Source organism: Theropithecus gelada, chromosome X (genome assembly GCF_003255815.1).
Source record: "Theropithecus gelada isolate Dixy chromosome X, Tgel_1.0, whole genome shotgun sequence".
Taxonomy (NCBI): Eukaryota; Metazoa; Chordata; class Mammalia; order Primates; family Cercopithecidae; genus Theropithecus; species Theropithecus gelada.
The window spans coordinates 112,529,501-112,550,466 of record NC_037689.1 but is presented as its reverse complement, the minus strand read 5'-3'; the positions used below and the strand labels follow the sequence as shown (position 1 = coordinate 112,550,466).

Below are 20,966 nucleotides of genomic sequence, written 5' to 3'. Positions count from 1 at the left end.
AATTTAAAAAGTCCAATATATTTAAAATCTACTGAGTTTTTCTATGACATAGGATAATGGGCATTGTTAGAAGACAGGAATGGTTCCTTGTTTCAATAGAATCTTAAAAAATTGTATATGAATTCTTTAATTAATTTCATAGCAGAATAATTTGGTGCCCTTTACGGCAGCCATACACTTTGGTATATTGGCCAATGGCTATCTACTAGGCTGGCACAGGCTCATGGAGTATGAACACTTGTCCTTTCATTTTCCCATACCCAACTCTTCTTTTCCCTTCTTTATCACTGTCCTTCACTCTTTTCTTTCCCAGTTGTCTGCTCTAGTTCTCTTGGACTCTTCCATACTTGAAACTATCATCACAACAATGACACTCAAGATGGGCCATGGTGATGCACATGCAGAGGATCCAGTGTTGTTGAACTTCATATCTCCACCACACAGTAAACTTTTCCTGGGTGAGGTCTTTTACAAGAATCATAAAGGAGACTACCTAGGAGATTTGGGGTTTCTCAACTACACCGATCGGAGTTTACATAGCTTTGGATCTTTTTTTTTCTATGCCCCGTTCCTCAAAAAGCAGGTTTGGAAGAAACCACTCCAACATTTTATTATGTAAAAGGAAGGTATACCTGGATTAGATCAAATTTAGAATTGCTTTTTATTTGAATCTCCTGTATCTTTACCTACACCCTTTATGTTGTATACTATTGGCTGCAACTGGGTCACTGCATCAAGACTTCTGAGGATGACATTGGTTTTTCCCACCCAGCTACGTCACCAAGCCCTACCCCCTAACTTCTGACCTTTTCTTTTGCTACCTCAACTATTCTTCACAAAACCAGAGGCATTTCATTCTCTTAACTATGCAATTCATGCAAGAAAGAAAAGAAAAGAAACTTTTTCCTTTCTAAGTTTTACCTGCGGAAAAAGTAACCATGAACATTGAGATTATTTGAATTTAGGGCATTATCACCATATTACTTGTTTAAATACATGAGCTGTAGTGCTTAATTAGAGTCCAAATTATTTTTTCTCATTAATTATTTTTGAATAAGAGACACCCATAATATTAGTCTTTTGGGATGCAAGCCATTTATGCAGATTGAGGCAAATATAGCTGGTCATACAGAAGCATTTTTTTTAACATGTTGAGCAAGCTACCAAGCAAAATTATCTTTTTATTAAAATAATAAGTAGTAACATCCTTACAGGAATGAATGCACCGCGTTCCTCAGGTTCACCATGATTGCTTCAGTCTTAAGCAACCAAAGTTCAAAATTGAGAAGAGGAAATTAACAGGTTAGGTTCATCATATCATCCTTTCTGGGGAGAAAAAAGGGGAAAGAGAAAAATCAGTTAAATGTCCAAATAACTTGCATAGTAACCAATTAATAAACTTAAATGCACTTAATGGTGATAAGAAACAGTTATTACTTAATTCAGCAAACAGGTAAGCATGTTATACTATGTAAGTGATAAAATATAGCAAAGAGAGCAGATTTTTAAATTATTTATCATTACAGTTTTTAAAAATTTCCCATATGTTTTATTTATACATGGCTTATACCATATTTCCCCCTCTTGGAGTACAAATGGCTTCAAATCAATGTTTTGAAAAAAAAATTAATAATATACTCTTCTTAATTTGCAAACCATTGGGAGAAAATATGTGATCCAATAATTAAATAGCATATCTAAAATAAAAAGGTTTCATCTTATAGCAACATGGAAAACCAAAGCAAGTTTTAGACACTCTATAAACTGAACACATTTTATATATTTCTAGTTTTGATTGCTTCAAAGTGAAGAAACCTGCAATTACATAGTTCTCTTTATACTTTTGCATTAACCAACAACATTCTCCAGAGGGCAGCAACAGGTTTATACTAAATAAATGAATTGATTAAATTTACTATATTAAATATAGCAACCACTCTAGTACTGATCAGTTAGTAGCCAACAGATGATATATTACAGAAAGAGCACATGACATAATACTGAAAATTACAAACTAAATATTAGTTGCACTAGGCGATTGAAACAAAAATCTTTAGTTTCTTTTCTGGATTAACAAGTAACAATACATCTTCTAAAGTAGTAGACAGAAAACATGAAAAATCAAACAACTTTTCAAAGAATTTCAGAGTGAATATCTTTTATTTCTGTAGGTTATTTTTTAAAGAGTTATTTGCTGCATCAAACCCAACCAAATATTTACATAGTGGATGATTCATCATTTAGCACTAACTATATTTGGTATGTTAAAGTATTGGCAAAAAGTAAACTGGATGCAAATTTGCTAAGAACCTCTCTCCTACATTTTCGATTTAGGATTTTGTCGACCCACACCAAACATCTAACTGTATTCTTTTCTGATATTACAAAGCCATTTAAGAGTCAGGATCATGACACTGCTAAATTCACATGCACTGGGCTATCAGTGAGAAGAATTTAGGGGTATGTGTGTGAATGTGAGAGAGAGGGGGTGAGAAAGACAGATAATTGAATAGCTTGAGAACATGGAATAACACTGAAAGATCATCTGTTTTGTCTACTTTATAAATATTTAAAATAAATATGATCGTGAAAATCTGTCTTGATAAGACTTGATAAGCTTTCTTTAGTGTGCTTCCAGCTCCTTCTAGAAATCTGGAAGTAAAATTTAACGAGAACAAATGACAGCTCCCTATGTTTCCCATCTCATTTAATAGCATGATTCTTGTCACTCAAGACACATATTTAATATTTTCTCCCTTCTTCATCCCTTAGCTCTCATTTGTCAGTTCTATCAGTGCTACCTACACAGAAATCAATCTCAAAATCATCCCCTTACTACAGTAATACATAAAATGTGGCTTTCCAATATCTAGGAACTCAAAATATTCTGACAGAGAGAGAGAGAGAGAAAGAGAGAAAGAGAGAGAGAGAGAGAGATATCACCCTGACCATTAGTCAGGCCAATTCTGTCCCATAAACTTTACCAGACAACACAGACATGTCTTTCTCTGGAAGGTCTGGAAAAATGGTAAGGGAAACCAAAAGGTCCCATCCTGATTCTTAGCCCTCAATAAATATCAAAATTCTTCCCTTTTCCTTATGCCAAACGTATTAAAATGGTTTTCAATATTTATTTTTATGTATCCAAATATTAGTATAATTTTTGAAGGTACAAAGATAGAGTAAAATATGCTGTGCTTCAATAGAGTATAACAAAACAAGATGATACAATAACCATCTCATGAAGCACTTTATTAGCCACATTTTTAGTTATGGATGAATTCCATTACTGTTATTCAAAATATTATACTCCTTTAAAAATTAGCCAGCTTTGTTATGCTTGTTGCGTGTATATTCCTGAGAAATATAAGCAGAAAGATTAAACATCAAATATTTACTTTTTAAGTTCCAATTTTATTGAGAAGAATGAGTAATAATCACAAAAAAATGTATATAGATTTCCAATTTATTAACTAAAATGACTTGTAGGCAAAATCATGTCTCCCCATGCTGTTAAAATTTGCATGAACACTGACTAGACATGATAGAAAATACCCCTGAACTGGTGGTAAGAGTTTAGGAACATGGTGTGATGAGAATAAATTATATGAATTATGTAAAGTAAATTATGTTATCTTACATGTTTCCCCAAGTGGCCAGACCACTGTGATGATGATATTTTGCAGTAAGAAATGTTCTGTGAGTAATTCTACTAAAAGTGAAGGTGATGCAAAACTTCTTAAGTCTTGGATAAGATCAACCAATAAAAGAAATTGAAAACCATAGGGAAACAACTCTAATGAAACTTTCTGATCTGCATATATGGAACTTTCTGATCTGTGTAACAGAACTTTTAAAGTTTCGTGAACACAAAAGAATACTTATAAATCTAAGTTTTCAAATTTGGGAAGGCTTGTGTTTTGTAAAATTTTTAAAAAATCACTTGTGAGATAATTGATGGAATAATTGACTACTTTGTAATGGGACTTTATAATATTCACCTAGAAACTAGGTTTAATAATTTACAATTATAGTTACATTAGTAATATAATTTATAATTATAATTACATTAGTAATATAATTTATAATTATAATTACATTAGTAATATAATTTATAATTATAACCAACTTTGTAATATTTATGTGTTTATGTGTTAGTTTGTGTAGTCATACATATAATTTCATGTCCAGGAAAAGATTCATTAACCTAAAACCAATTAGCTGTATCAAGTATGAAGAGAAAATCACAGATTAAATCATGGAAATAAGATCAGGATCACTAATCACTAAATACACATTCAGACCAATCTCTCAATCCTTTCTACAGTATAAATCACAGACCTTTTCATGCCCTCTGTAAAGCACTGTAAAATTTTCAGGCATCCATAACAGTAACTACAGTTGCTAAGACAAATGGGGGAGAAACACTAGTTTTCACATAATTTTCAATAGCACAATTTTACACAAGATATTGCAGAATAACCTCAATTAATGTGAAAATTTAATTAAGTATGAATCCATACCATGAGTATTATATTTAATTCATGCCTATGAAATCTATGCTCATATGGCTACATGCCATGTGTCATACAGCATATGTCATCCAAAATAGTGTGAACACTCCAAGACAACTGAACCAAAATCGAATCTCCACTGGACATTTGGAAATAAATTGCAAACTATCAGAATCAGTATCACTCACAGAAATACTTAGAAGTCATCATCAATAATCATCTTGGAAGCAAAAGTAATTAAAAAATAAGTTAAGAACTGTGGGACATAGCAAGACGCCATCTCTGCAAAAAAATCAACCCCATGTGATGGTGCGGCCCTGTAGTCCCAGCTACTGTGGGGTGGGCTTGGGGACTGAGGTGGGAGGATGGCTTGAGGCCAGGAGGTGGCGGCTGCAGTGAGCCGTGATCACACCACTGCACTCCAGTCTGAGTGACACAGTGAGACCCTGTCTCAAAAAATATTAACAAAATCAAAGAAAACAAAACACTGTGGGGCACAAAGGCTGGCACCACCAAGGACTTTTAAACGTGTTGTATTAATACTAAAGGCAAATTTTTGAGCAGAGGAGCCATATATATGTACTTTCCATGTAACATCCACAATCCTGAGCCAAGTCCTGGGTACAAAGTAATTGGCTGACTGATGGGAAGGTAGGAGATTTAAGGTGTGAAGTCAAAAGATACTATCTAAGAATAAAGGAAGAGCTCTGCTTTTGCCCAAATTGTGCTTGGAGAGGACAGAAGCTTACAACTTTATTGAAAACCCTTGCCTTGCATCCTCTAAAGCTAACCATTTATAATTCATTTTTACCATTACCTTATCTACCCTTTGGCACTGAAGAAAGATTGATCGTGTTTCAATCACGCTTTCTGTTCTCACACTACTTTTTATTCTTTCTTTCCCAGACCTGGTTGAATATAATATTGATGACTCTTAAAAAAAAAATGCCAGCATTTCTACTCGTGTTTTAACAGAAAATGGAGAGTCTAGATTAACCCATGAAAAGATACAGTTTACACTAGATTGCTGGAAATTCCATTAGCACATTATAATGATGCAGCATATTTTCTGTCAAACTGAAAGACTAAATTTCACACTAAATTTTTTTAAATTGTAGAATAGGCCAGATGTGATGGCTCACGCCTATAATCCCAGCACTTTGGGAGGCTGGAGTGGGTGGATTGCTTGAGCTCAGGAGTTCAAAACCAGCCTGAGCAAAATGACAAAACCCCATGTCTACAAAAAATACACAAAATTAGGCAGATGTGGTGGCGTGTGCCTCTGGTCCCAGCTACTTGAGAGGCTGAGGTGGGAGGATCCCTTGAACTCAGGTGGTCGAGGCTGCAGTGAGCCATGATCACATCACTGCACTCCAGCTAGGGCAACAGACCCTGTCTCAAAAAAAAAAAAAAAAAAAAAAATTGCAGAATATAGTCAACTAGATCATTTCTGTCTGACTTTTTATAACAAATCATTTAAAAATTAAATAAATAATAATATAGACGTTTGATTTTTATCAATTTTCAGTGTTCAGAAATTATGACTCATAATTCAAATATTAACCCTCTAGTTATTATACCCACTGAGCTTTTAGCAGATGGCTAAATCGAAAATGAATTAGCCATAAATGTTCAGATTAGTCCTGGGAAGATTATATTAATGTGGCACAGATTTATAATAATTTTAGGGGAACTCATTTAATTCAAAAATTATCCCTAGGACTAATGAATGCTGTAGGAAATTTTCCTTTCAACTTCAAATATACTCTAGTGATTTTCTAATAAATCATACATTTGTCATACTAAAAACTCACCTTTGCTAACTATAGTCAAATCAGATAATTTTTATTATTTTGATAGAAAGTTTTTCAGTTATTATCATCAATGAAATTAAAGACTACTCCTCCACGAGTGATTATTCAATTTGAATCCAAGTCTAGGCTCATTACCTTTATTCTCTTTCCTCCAGGATAATGTTAAGTAGTTATTTAAACAGATTTACCTGTTCCTCCTATACTTGGAATTTTTTCTCCTCATTTGTATTTACTAAATACCTCTGCTTGTGTTTAACATGTTCCATGAGCGTGATTATTGTTAAATTATGTGCGAATTCACACAACAGTTAACTCAAAATCTACAGCACATAAAATTATGTTTTTCACAGCTAGACCTATTCCATTTACATAAAATAATACTTTAAAAACATACACTTCCCCATTGATAGACTTAAAGTAGCTATTGCAAGTCGCTCTACGATGATAGTAACAGACATGGAGAGAATGTGCCTTAGTGGGCAGAATGCCCAGCAATTTGAAACTGCTTTCTCCATAGGTGGTAGCAGAACTATATGGGAATTATCTCAGCATTAGTATGCACATGGCACAATAAACTGAAGGCTTTCAAAGAGCAGAGCTAATGGAGCAAACCATATGTTAAATCTCTGTGTTGGAGACCAACTCCAACTGATCTGCAGGACCAAAAGCTGTATAATAGTAGTTTCATATATTCAAATATTTATTGATTACTTATTATGTGCCAGGCACTATGCCAGATGCTGGGCTTGTAGTAGTAAACAAGGCAGACAAGGCCCCTGCTCCAATGGAGCTTACATTCTAGCTGGAGATACAGAAAATAAACATTTAAACAAAGAGGTAGGATAATTTCAAATAGTGATAATGGCTATGAATAAAATGAAATTGCATCATGAGATAAAGAGTGATTGGGGGAAATACATTAGATAGATTCATGTACATAGCCATAGCTTGAGGTTAGATATCTTTTAAATATTGTAATACACAAATAATATTTGCCAGCATTTGCCAGCTACTCTCCATCACGATATAAAATAGTTATTTTATACCGGTGAGTTAAGTACATGACAGTTGTCACTGATGGAAGCAGATCAAAATTTTCTGTTAATTTGATTTTAATTTTGCAAGCTAGAAAAAAATCCTCTTTATCTTTTGTCAAGACACTTAAAAATCAATTTAGTTGCATACTAAAACACATTCCCAATTACATTTACAATGGTGTCTCTTCACCCACAAGCAATTCCACTTCCCATTTCATTAGATTAAGAGATCACAAACTTTTCAGTTTATAACAGGCTCTTCTGGTTGTGGAGGGTTCCAGCTGAGTCATGAAAAGCGAAAAGTTCAGTCAGTTGCCCAGATGTATTTATTGCCAAATAACACAGGATACTTGGATACATCTGGACAGCCGAATGAACTCTTAACTCCTCATCTCTCCAACAGCTCTTCGTTCTCAGCTTCAAGACATCCTATATGAAGGGGAAAGAAACAAACAAGAAGCTACTTCAAAGTTGAAGGGTCAGTTTCTGGTTTTGCTGTCCCATCTGGAAAAAAGAAGTGACTTCTGCTATTGTTCTATAACTCATTGATATAAAATGTATACAACTCATAAAATGTAGAAATAGCTAGAAGTACCAGATTAACAGTGTTAAATTCAAATATGTCATGAATACAGAAAACTAAAACAACAAAAATTAATTTGCATAATGAATAATTTATATAATGTATAATTCATTCTAGTATCATTCAACACCCCAGCCATTAAATATGTGTGGTTAGCATAAAAGACATTAGGCTGGGCAGTAGGAGACATGAGTTCTAGTCTTGATTCTTATCACTTACTTGATGTGTCACTGAAACTTTTTGAGCCTCACTGTTTTCATCCATGACAAAGAAGTTGCCATAGAGGACCTCTATCCGTTTTTGCTCTGACATGCTGTGATTTGGGTTTTCTTGCTAAATTGTTGACATTATTCTATACTGTTTTACAAATAAGATACTTCTAAATAGCTGAGTTTGGTTACAATTAAATCATACTTGCTAGTGCTAATTAAATGTACAACATAACATTCATCTGACAAAGTCTTTTGTTTGAAAGGAATGCAAAAGTGACTTATAACTTGAGTATTCTCATAACTCAGTCTACACATCCCACAGATTAATATGTAGGTATTCTGTACCATGCCTTTATCTACTTACTTAAATGAATCCTTAAATACAGTTCTCATTCCTAAAGAGTTAAGAGACCACACAGACTGATAAAAATGTTAAACAAAATTGTTTATTGGCGATTTTCTTATTTTAAAAAATCTTCTGCCTAGAATAGTTTACAGAAAAGTGAAGTATAAGAAGTAATGGCCAGTTTTGTAGCTATCTAAAACTTGGCTTCTACTTTAGTGGTTTAATTCTCAGCTAGAATCTGTTTATTGTTTTGTGTACTCTTCTACCATTTTGTTTATTTATGGAGAAAAATAGTACTTCAGTTTGACAACTTTGAAAATAGTGTTTCCTGTCCCAGTTCTACAAATGTTATATCAGATGGTGTCAATATTTAGCGAAACTGAAATGCCTATTTTATAACTCCCCTCAGTGTAATTAAAGGTAAAATATCAGACCACAAATGATGTGTAATATATTTTCACTTTTTAAATTCTCTAATTAGATTTGTGGAGAATTCTTCAATTTATCCTCTCAGAGTACCTCCTGTACAACTCAGTTTATAAAATAAAACCTGTCAGAAAGTTCGAACTAACAAATCTTCAAATCCTTTTGCTCATGACTCTGTGTGTGTGTGTGTGTGCGTGTGTGTGTATACGTGTGTATGCATGTGTTTTGAGAGTGAGGAATCAAAAGAAAGTGCTACAACTACACACATTTTATTACAACCACCCTCCAAAGCACCATCGTTTCATAAATCATTTCATGATAATTCAAAGCCCTTTGAATGTTGAATATTTTCCTTCATGCTTTTCAAGAGGGAGAAGTAGTTTACCTAATAAAAAAAATCTATGAACTATTGGTCACTGAAAATTTGGATGAAATAACCCATTTATGAAACATTAGATGCTTCATACAACATCTGTTTTTACATCTCACTGAAAGATTCTATATATAGAATTCAGTCACGATTATTCCACCCACTTGAGTGCCGTGGAGACAGTTTCTATCACACAGACTTCTTTTATAATAGAGACCAACTGTAGGCAATTTTGCTAAAATATCAACATGTTGTTCTACAGTTTTAGCCAATATTAAAGTACATTTTAAAAAGAAAAAAATGAGATGTTTCTGAGACTATAAAGAAAATGTGCATATGGACTCGGGTATTAGATTATATTAAGGAATTAGACTTAAAATTTTGGGGGGTGGTAATTGCATCATGGTTTTGCAGTAATGTAGCCACAATTTTAGAAATAGATACTGAAGCAATGTGAAATGATTTTAAATAATTCAACAAAGAGAATGGGAATGAGAAAAGGATAGATTGGTTGCAAAATTTTAATAATTATTGAATCTGGATGATGGTGTTATGGTGGATCACTGTACTGTTGACTCTATGACTGTTTATGTTTGAAAGTTTTTAAAAATAAATTATAACTACAAATGAGATATGCTTTTAGATTACATAGAATGAAAAATATAAAGTTTTGTCAAAGATAGAAGACTCCATTATTTTATACTCAATTCAGTTTTTATTTTTAGCATTTTATACTCAATTCAGTTTTTATTTTTAGCATTTTATACGTCACCAGTCCAATTGTTAAAAACAAAAAGAAACAAAAACATTATTTTAATTATCTCCTAAAATAATGAGCATGTCTTTTTTTTTTTTTTTTTTTTGATGGAGTCTCACTCTCTTGCCCAAGCTGGAGTGCAGTGGCGAGATCTCAGCTCACTGCAAGCTCCGCCTCCCGGGTTCATGTCATTCTCCTGCCTCAGCCTCCCGAGTAGCTGGGACTACCACGCCCAGCTAATTTTTTTGTATTTTTAGTAGAGACAGGGTTTCACCGTGTTAGGCAGGATGGTCTCAAACTTCTGACCTCGTGATCCACCCGCCTCAGCCTCCCAAAGTGCTGGGATTACAGGCGTGAGCCACTACACCCGGCCAAGGATGATGTCTTTTCAGTAGTAAAAAATTAGTCTTTGTTGATCATATAAAATGATACAGACATCTCTCGTCTTTGATGACTTTCTCTCTAGTGGATGTTATGATAATACATTTTGAGAAAAATAGCCTTTGGGTAAACCACATTTCCAATAACAATTTATTAAAGTCGTTGGATCCGTACCATCCCTTCCACTTAACAACAACTGACGACAACATGAGTTCTCTCATCTAAGCTCTCCCTGGGGAGGTGCAATGATGATGATTCACTAAATGTAGGCCATATCTCTTATTTGGCAAAGGCCTTAAATATCTCTCAGGACAACAATATGATTATTCAGAGAAAGGCAACTGACTGTAAATAAAGTTTTCTGACAGCTGCAGATATAATACGCGTATTATGGTATTTACATTTGTTATGAGTTTCTCTGTAAATTCAAAATTGGTTCCATCCTGCATGACTGGGTATAATTTTTCAATATCAGGGACTAAATAGGTTGAAAAGTTGCATTGATTAAAGTATTCATTTCTCATTGGGAATCTCTGTTTGCTCAGCAAATTTATGAAAGACAATGTATTTGGTGCAAATCACCACTGAGGTATAGTGTGACACCTCTTTCATATTATGCAGAGAAATATGTTAAAGAGAATATTTTATTCTTTTCTCTCATTCCAGGGATTCTATATTTCATGAGATCAAAGAAATGACATCTAAGTAATAATGCTTTACTTTTCAAAACTGCGTATGATGCTGACTAAATTATGCATTTGCTTAACAAAAATAGATTATATGCATCATCATGAGCATTTGTTCTTAAGTAGTAAATCATAGGCAACCTTGCTTCTTCTATTGTTACATTTTAAAAACTGTCAGAAAGAGCTATTATTTTCTTTTGTAAATAACAACTGATATGATTTTTTTATTGATATAAATAATTGATATAAATCTTCTTTTATAAATAACAATTTCTAGGTTAAAGTTATGTGACCCTATTTTTTAAAATGCAGGTATTGTGTTTATGAAACAAAATTCACAAACAGTTAATGACCACCTACTTTGTTCCAGGCACTGTGATAAAAGTTAGTTTTACCTCGTGTTAACGGAAATGCATATTACAGAAAAAGAAATAGTGAAGTTCAAAGAGGTTAAGCTATTTTTTTCTAATAAATGGCAGTATTTAGATTCTGAAAGCATGTTTAAGTGATTTTTTAAAAAAGCACATTTAGGAAGGCAGTATTAGCAAAGAGTTTATGTTTTCATCGAGGCATTGTTCATTTATTCAATGCATTTATTTAATGCCAAGTATGTGCTTTCTAATGTTCTAGATACTAGGGATATATGAGTGAATAAAGCAAAGACCTCTGCCCATGTAGAGGTTACATTCTTGTTCTCTCCATTCATTATCAATTTTTTTTTAAGTAAGAATTTATGGTAAAATAAATTAGTATAATTTTTAAATGTTTTCAAGATTTTATATATCTGCTCTATAAGTAAAATAATGAAAGTTATGCAAGCTACTTTAGCAAACTATCTCAATCTTTAAGGTTACTGCCTAACATATTTGTGATTATAGATTCACTACTATTCTCTATTCATACTTAATTTTTTCTACCATCTGCTGGTGTTGGGGCACTGAAACAAAATCAGTTGTTATTGTATCATGAAAGATTCCTCAAGTTTTAAAGTCTTATTTTAAATTACTAAAATATTTTGGTCCAAATTAAAACCATCCGTATATGCAAGCAACTAAGTAAAATGAAAGCCAAAGATAAAAGAATTAGCAATATAGTGCCTCCATAGACAATCTAGCCAATCATATTATATTGCCTATACTTTAGGTAGGCTTGAAAAATTCTACAGGTTCCATAAAACACTTGCTACTCAGAGAAAGCCAGAAATTATTCTAAATGGTCTTCACAGGTAACTTGCCAAAAATTGGGAAGTTGCTCTCATGAATCAGGTATCCAGCTCATGCCAATATTTGTGGAAACATAGTCATTAGCCTCCTACACACCTTTTGGCTTGATACCTTGCATGCTGGCAGTAGAGAAGCTATTAGCAGAGGACTTCACAAAGTTCATGTCACTGAATCTGTCATTGTGATATACCCTGGGAAGTGTTACTGTCTAAGCCACCATCTGTTGCCCTAAGATAAATAGAAAAAAGAATAAAAAGCTTCTCAATTGAGCTATTCCTGTGGAAATGCCTCAACAAGAAAAACGATTAAAAACAGATACATAATATTGTTTCCATTTGCTGATTTATTATTATATGCCAAGTGATGTGAGAAATACTCTATTTTTTTCTCATTTAATCTTTACTATGAAAACAATGCAATACCAGATTAAAAGATAAAATGAGATGTTGAATTACCACATACAACTAATAAGTTATAGAGCAGGATTCAATTTTAGATGTGTTGCACTCCAGTATCTGTATTTTTTCACTCCTGATCACTCTCTCTTATAGTGGTTCTTTTATTTTTATAAGAAACTATAGAATTTTCCACATTAAACAGTGTACCTGCCAATCTCTATGTCTAATAAGCATACTCTCATGAGCAGTATTGAAAGGGGTACTTGAAGACCATCCAACTTTCTGTTGCTTTGTGTAGTTTTGCTGTTTAGAGAAGAGGTCGCACTATGTTGCCTCAGTTGGTATTGAACTCCTGAGCTCAAGCCATTCTCCCATCTCAGCTTCCTGAGGAGCTGGGACCACAGGCACATGCCACCATGCAAAGTTCCGACTTTCTGTTTTAATAGTTAAGGAATCTGATCCAGAAGAGATAAATGACTTGTTCAACGTCCTTATGTTAATTTTTGTCAGTGCCAAGATTAGAAGCCAGTCTCCTGTTTCTTTTCCAGTCCTTTGATTCTGAGCCTTGCTGAGAGCAAAAAGCCCAAAGAGTCACGGATGATCAGTGTCTCACTAGTTTATGCATAACTGTTAGTACCATTGTCTCATCGCCTCTCTTTAAGTGAAAGAAAATGAAGGAAAAGTCATAGACTACAAAATTAAATGCAGTAGAAAGCTACTTTGGAATGCAGTTCTGAACACTTGGCTCTGCAAATATTCAAAGAAGGAACTCAGGCAGAAAGGCAGACATGAAGAAAGGAACAAATGAAGGAGAAGAGGAATAAGAAAAGGAAAGAAGGAAGAAGATAACAGAAGGAAGAAAGGCAAAGAAATCGTTGTCCTAAAATCGGTATTAAATCCTGGATGTCTGGAAGCACCACATGGTTATGTTATGTCTGCTGTTCCAAGGGCAAATTCTGGCAGGAATATGCTGGCAGGACTACTCTCAAACATAAGTTGTTTATGCAAAAACTTTGTTAAATCTCACAGTTGCTTTCTTGATCGTTTAATTTATTCACAACAATAGCAGTGGAACAAAGTGATTTTTAGATACAATTAACACTTCCATGACCAGAGTAAGAATTTAAAGATGGCAATTTTGTTCTGTAGAAAAACATACCAGTTTTCTATTCAAACAAGCAGTACAGAGATAATCCCATCAACCAATATTCCTAGATCATTATTTTACTATAGTTTGTGAATTTCATATAATTTACAAAATTCTGGACCGAATAATAATCGACTAGGGAGGTTTCAAATAGCAATCTTGATATCTGACAAAATAAATTTGAAGTTAAAAAATAAGAGTTGAAAAGAAAGATGCTTATTAATGATAAAAGAAAGCCAAAATTAACAAGAAAGAAATAGCAATTAAGAGTATCTCTGCATCCAACAACACAGAAATGACTTTTATAAAGGAAAATCTAAAAAAGGTGGAAGAATACATTTATGGGTACATTCTAATAATGGGAGATAGCTTTTAGCTGTGGCTCACTATGATCAACCTAAGTTATTCACAAGATAGCACTGCCTTTGATATTACTAATACTGTTTAATTGTACTAGTTGTTTTGAAAGCCTTGACATTTTTGAAGTAATAATATATTCGACTATCATTTAAGATTTGCCAAAGAATGCCTTTTCTCTCTAGGCCATATAGTTAAGTAACCAGAGAACGTCTTTGGTCCATTACATATGAAGCTGAATAATAATAAAATTTTTAAAAATGTAGTGTCTCTCTCGGTCGCCCAAGCTGGAGTGCAGTGGCACGATCATAACTCACTGTAACCTCGAATTCCTGGGCTCAAGCAATTCTCCCACCTCAGCCTCCCTAGTAGGTAGGACTGAAGGCAGGAATCACTATGCCTGGCTGATTTTTTTTAAAAAAAATTTTTAGCTACAGAGTCTTGTTATGTAGCCTAGGCTGGTCTTGAACTCCTGGCCTCAAGCAAGCCTCCCATCTTGGCCTTCCAAAAATTGTGCTGAGATTTACAGGTGTGACCCACCACCCCAGGCCAATACTAAAACTTTTGAGTCAGGAAACCAACACTGTGTCTCTAAACCTTCGGGTTAAAATGCATACAGTAATGGAATAAGTTGACTTTAATTGTCATTAATGGAAGACATAAGTATGCTGCATTTGAAGGAGCATAGAACTTTGGGGTCCAAAGACAGAAAATTGAGTCCAACTTTCACTTCTTAGCTATGATATTTGGGTAACTCATTTAATCTTTCTGTGCCTTTGTTTAATCTGATATGTGGCCAAAAAGTTGATAGTATGTGAAATTGCTCTTAAAAATCTACATGATTAGCAAATGCTAAAATAAAGGAGCATGTTGATTTTATGAGTAAGTGAATTTTATAAAATTAGCCAGTAGAATTATCTGATTATTTTGAGATTATGTTCACAGTGACATGACTGGTTATGAAAACAGTTAACATTGATTACTTTACTAATATGCAACTCTGATAAAATATATTTTTAACAAAACAACTCTCAGAAAAAATTTATTTTAACTGGATTTTTTACTTTGGCTTCTATAACAGTGGGAGGCAAACCAAGTAAAACTGGTTATAATACATTTTTCTAAATAGTATTACCTTGAATAAAAGGCAAAGTTGAAATCAGAAGGACTGAATCGACTGTATTCGCACTGGACTAAAATTGAAATGGTAGAGTTTCCATGATATTCAAATGAGAAGGACTGACAACCACTCTGAGAATTTACAAGAAGAGGGAAAGAAACAGAGTCACTTACTTAAGTCATAAATTGCAATATGGAATAAATGGCCTGTAAAAGGAGAAATTATCTCTTACAGTGAAGAAATAGCTCTTTGGTCACAGGTTCAGCATAAATACCCTCTCTAGTCACCTTCATCTTTAAAAGAAGCTGAATTGTAGCACCATCCTCAGCTAAAATCTGCAGCTTTTGGCAAATCAGTCAAGAAAAAAGTAGGAAGGCTTTTAAAGTGATGTTTACATCTTTAGGTTTTATAGTCTCATTTAAATAATGAGCTTGTAATACATCTTTATAAACATGGTTTTTAAAATTTTTATTTTATTTGTGTATTTATTTTTGAGAAAGGCTGGAGTGCGATGGTGCCATCAAAGCTCTCTGCAGTCTTGATTTCCTGGGCTCAAGCCATCCTCTTACCTCTGTCTCTCAAGTAGCTGGGACTACAGGCATGTGCCACCATGCCCAGCTTGATTTAATCTAAGTGTCTGCAATGATATTTTGAATAGAAATTCCTTTAAGAAGTTCCTATCGTTTTACCATTTTCTAAGCAGACAAATAGTATGCACTTAAAATAGTTCTTGAATTTTTTTACTTGAAGTTATAAGAATAATTTGTTTTTAGAATTTTTTTCTGAGTTGATGTTAAGATGGCTGGCTGGTAGTCATTGACAGATTATAATTGCTCTCTTTATGCAATAGTAATTGAAATTTTTTGTTTTGTTGCATTATTTTTAATAAACTACAGGAAAAAAATCTGGACAAACCTTACAATCTTAAATTTTTTTAAGTAATTCATTAAACTATTACCATGTAGTATTTTCATTTTATAAAATTACATGTCATGTATATGTAATTGTTGGTTACTACTTCTCTCTTGACTGGATTACCAAAAGCAATAGATTTTAGCTGAACATGGTGCTACGATCCAACCCATTACAAAAAGAGAATGAAGCCGACTGCAGATTGTATTTATGCAAATCTATTTTTATAGACCATATTTTTTTTACTCTTAAGTCTTGAAATGAACATAAAACAATCAAATACCTGGGTCGTTTTTACTTTTAAGTTCAGAAAAATCAGGAGAAGTAGATGTGGGACAAATGAGCATGTCAGATTCATTTAAAGCCATTATATTGATTCAAATCCCATCAGCAAAACATCCTTGAGGCTTCTCTTTCAGCATTGTATTTGTTATTCAACAATATAACAATAATAAAATGAAGAGCCAGTGAATTAGGGAAGGTGCATTATCTCCATCAAACTTTAGAACATGATATAATGCTTTTTTATTGGAGGTCATACATTTTGTAAGTTAAATTAATATTTTTATTAAGGCAGGTGGAATTATGTGCCTTCACATCTATTCATAATGATTTTGAGTGGCATGTGAGCCCTATTTACAGTTAGGCATCATTCATATTCTACTTTAAGGGATAACTCAATGCTTCATTACACTAGTTATGTTATTACAGAAGAAAAAGAACATGAATGAGTACAAAATCACCTGCCAATACAAACTGCTAGAATGAAATGAAGAGATCTATTTATTATGCTCATATTTTCTTTCAAATCTGTACACTCATGACTTCCTTGCCAAAAAATATTATAACTGAATCAAAAGAAATGCAATAGGCTAATACCTGTGGTAGCAATTTTTGATGTTAATGAGGAAACTTGCAGTCATATAAAATCATATGATCATAAGAAATACAGATGCAAGAAAGAACACATTGCCTAGCAGCTTCACATTTCTTCTCCTCTTCCATAAAAATTATAGTTATGGAAAGGTTTTTCAAAATCAACACTGTCATTGTGAAGTTGTAGAGGTAGACTTTCAAAGTATAACTATGTGTGGTTGCTTTCCATTAAATTGGCAGTAACGTGAATGACAGAGATGACACGTTAGCCGTGGCACTCTGTAAGAAAAAGTTCACATGAACCTACATGTTAGCAAGGTCTCTAACAAAATACACTTAATGAGGAATAAAGAAAATAATTCATACTGATATTCATCATTAATTTATCAAATAAACCGTAACTGAGGGCCTTCCGTGTGTCAGGCATTGTGCTAGGTGCTGGTGACATGGTGTTAGGCAATATTGACACCAATCCTTTTTGTATGAAGAATAAAGGCCTTATAGAAATAATTACACCAATTCCATATTGTTGGAGGTTATGACCAGTGCTAAGATGGGAAGGGGCAAGGAGCTATCGAAGTTTAATTTTGATTGGTTGGTCAAATGTGGTTTCTTCAAGAAGTTAACAATTAACAGGGACCTGAAAGATGTATGATGTGCCAAGTTTTCATTAGGCTACAGTGTTATTGGAAAAAATAACTGCGTTTCAGTCTCAAGTCTGGTAGATGCAAAGCGATAGTTGTGTGATGAGTATATTAAAAAATCATAGCTTAAAGCAAAAAACAAATCTATAAAAATATTTCTAAAAGAAAACTGGAGGACGTTAAACGAACTATACCACATTAATATTTGTTTTATTGTTGAGCAATCATAAGAATTGTGATTGAGGTAGAATTCTAATACTTCATATAGAGACTCCCTTCTGTGGCCACTTTTAATTTCAGGCAACACACATTTTAAAGCTGCCATCTAGTGACTATCACAATAACTACTATTAGTGATCATTTATACTGGTGAACATTGTGGAGGGTTTTACACAGAATAAAATGCTCCTACCTGGATGGAAAAGGTGTTGTACTGTGCAATCCAGAACACACACACACACACACGCACACACACACGCATGCATGCACAGAAATGTTTCTCCAAAGAGTACTTATTTTTACTTTGTTCAATAAATGATGTTATTTTCAAATGTCTTCTATTTCATTAAAGGAAAATATTAATTTAACTTACAAAATTTATCACCAAACCTACTAATGCATTTTGTTTTGTTTTAACCAGATTGGAAAAGGCAGTCACTTTCGTTTCACTTTTTGGAAACCCATTTGTAATTTTGATGTTCTACAAAACTGATCTATCAAAATTGGGATTAAGATAACATTTGAAGTGAGTTACATGTTCTTTTTAATACTAATTTATCCCATTCTCCTTTTCACATTAGTGTCTTTGTCATGTGCACTTAAATTTAGTTTCAATGCGAAAAAAGAGGCTTAGGAATTCAGCTGGTTTTTTGGCAATTTGTTGCACAGCAGTAGAAAACTAATACTGTTAGTCAATACAGTTAATGTAAGAGGTACAAGAAGAAGTAATGAGGATGATAGCTTAAACAAAAAGTACAGTCTCAGTCAAATGATTCGTAGAAAACAGGTGAAGAACAGAAGAACTGCAGGATGTAGCAGGTGAAAGCTGGTTCTTTTTGTTAGGTAAAACTGTTTCTTCTGATCAAAGAGAATGTATTTGAGGAAATGTCTACATTTTATTTATTTTTTCTCGTATTCTCCTAAATAAATATGGGAGACTCAGGTTTAGAATTTTCTAAAGTTATGTTCTGAGGGACAAAGAAGTTTGGGAAAGAATCAGAAGTTGCACATCATCACAATCCATCTTAATAGAAAAACTTCATTGGATTTGAACAAGTCTGAATAGAAATTGAATTAAATGTATGCCAAAAAAGCAGAAGACACTTTGTTTGGATTAATGTGAACTAATAAGTCAAGTGATTAAGTCAATGCATTGCTAGATTGGTGGCATAAAAGAAAAAGGAAACATTGGAAAGCTCTGCTTGCATAATATACACAATCAGTCAAAACACTGATAGATCAAAAGCAGATAAATGGGAAATTTATTCCATAATGTACAGATTGAAATTCCTCTGAGACTTTGGCTAACAAATATTACCTACTTAAGGAAAACTTCTCAGAAATTAAAACGCAGAGCTGTCAGATCATGGAGAGGAAATTTCTGAATAGGCTGAAATTTCTGAATAGGCTGTAATTGTTATTGAAACACTGAGGCAATTAAAATCTTAAATGTAAGAAAAGGCAAAGAGCTGATGGCTTCCCAGGAGAATGCTATAAAACTTTAAATATCTCCTGTGCTCTAAACTGCTCAAAGGACTAGCAGGATTATGTTTTTAAATCCTTTCCCTGCAGTGTAACTTCACAGAAATCCATTAATAAGCAACTACTATGAGATGAGCATTATTTTCTTTGCTTTAAGATTTATGCGATAAAGAGGTAAATGCTGGGCCCACAGAGAATTAATAATGAAAAAATATAGAAGAAAGATGAACAATAAGTATCATCAACATTGTATAGTTTGGTCAATGATTATAAGATTCTTTTCCCTCTTGTTGTCCTGTAAATCCTTAACAGAGTCCAGCAAACAATGAAAATAAAATGACTTTCTTTTTTTTTTTATTATTATACTTTAAGTTCTAGGGTACATGTGCACAATGTGCAGGTTTGTTGCATATGTATACTTGTGCCATGTTGGTGTGCTGCACACCCATCAACTCGTCAGCACCCATCAACTCGTCATTTACATCAGGTATAACTCCCAATGCCATCCCTCCCCCCTGCCCCCCCATAATAAAATGACTTTCAACTCAATAAATGAAAAAAGAAAAAAAAAACCTGTTATCTGTGTACTTTAATTCAGCTTTGCTCCTGCTTTTATTACTGTCCATCTTTGTGGACTTTTTTGACTGAAGAAAAACTTTGTTTCTAGAGTTTCTAATCTTATTTTCCACACTCAAATATTATAGGTAACTGCTACACTTAATTTTGTGATTTTTAAGTAACACATATAAGACTTCCCTTTGTTCTTCCACATACTCTTTTTGGTTTCTCAGTAAATTTGAAGCATCATCTCAGTACATGCTATTGATTATATACAGATTTTGTTTGCAAGTAGAGGTGGAAGGAAGGTAAAGCAGATATAGGCATAGCCTAAAGGTCACTTTATTGCCAGAGATGATGGGTGACCTGACTGTTGTAGCTAATAAAAGATATCAGTGAATCAAACTTTACTGAAGCCTTTGGAGAATAGATATATGTTCATTTTTTTCCTGGTATGCTTAATGTATGGTCTTGCTTGAAGTCAGAGAAAAGTACTAATGTCTATATAATGCTGTTCAATAATATATAAAGCATGCTCATTTATAGGACTTTGAGGAATTGACTCATATATTGAAAGCATGCTACTTGAACAAAACTGTCTCATTAGTGACATTCATTTGTTTCCCAGTGTGACTATATGATTCCTGTTGTTAACGAAAAGAAAGCTTGCTAAATCCAATCTTAAATTATACTTAAATAGGGACAATGACATTAAGCCTCACTACAACTCACCATCATTATTATAATTGTGCATTTATATAGCATTTCATATTTGCAATGTGCAAGATAAATGACCCCATATTAACTCTCCTACTGAGTTTGGAGGGTCAGGGTGAGCATATAACTCTATTATTCAATTAACCAAGTGAAAAGCTCACAAAACCTCATAGGAATGATTTGCTCA

At 33.5% G+C, this 20,966-nt stretch overlaps 1 protein-coding gene across 3 annotated transcripts in view; it reads right to left on the bottom strand.

Annotated features, from left to right (window-relative positions):
* HTR2C (5-hydroxytryptamine receptor 2C) overlaps window positions 1-20,966 on the bottom strand; it is a 308,792-nt gene that overhangs the window by 171,268 nt on the left and 116,558 nt on the right. For 2 of the 3 annotated variants that reach the window (XM_025372484.1, XM_025372485.1), the window contains exon 3: window positions 1,213-1,326. In XM_025372484.1, the coding sequence (XP_025228269.1) occupies window positions 1,213-1,247 (35 nt within the window). In that variant the 5' untranslated portion in view covers window positions 1,248-1,326. Of the gene's footprint in view, window positions 1-1,212; window positions 1,327-5,331; window positions 5,423-20,966 lie in introns of all 3 variants that reach the window. The other variant, XM_025372483.1, reaches the window with a different exon arrangement.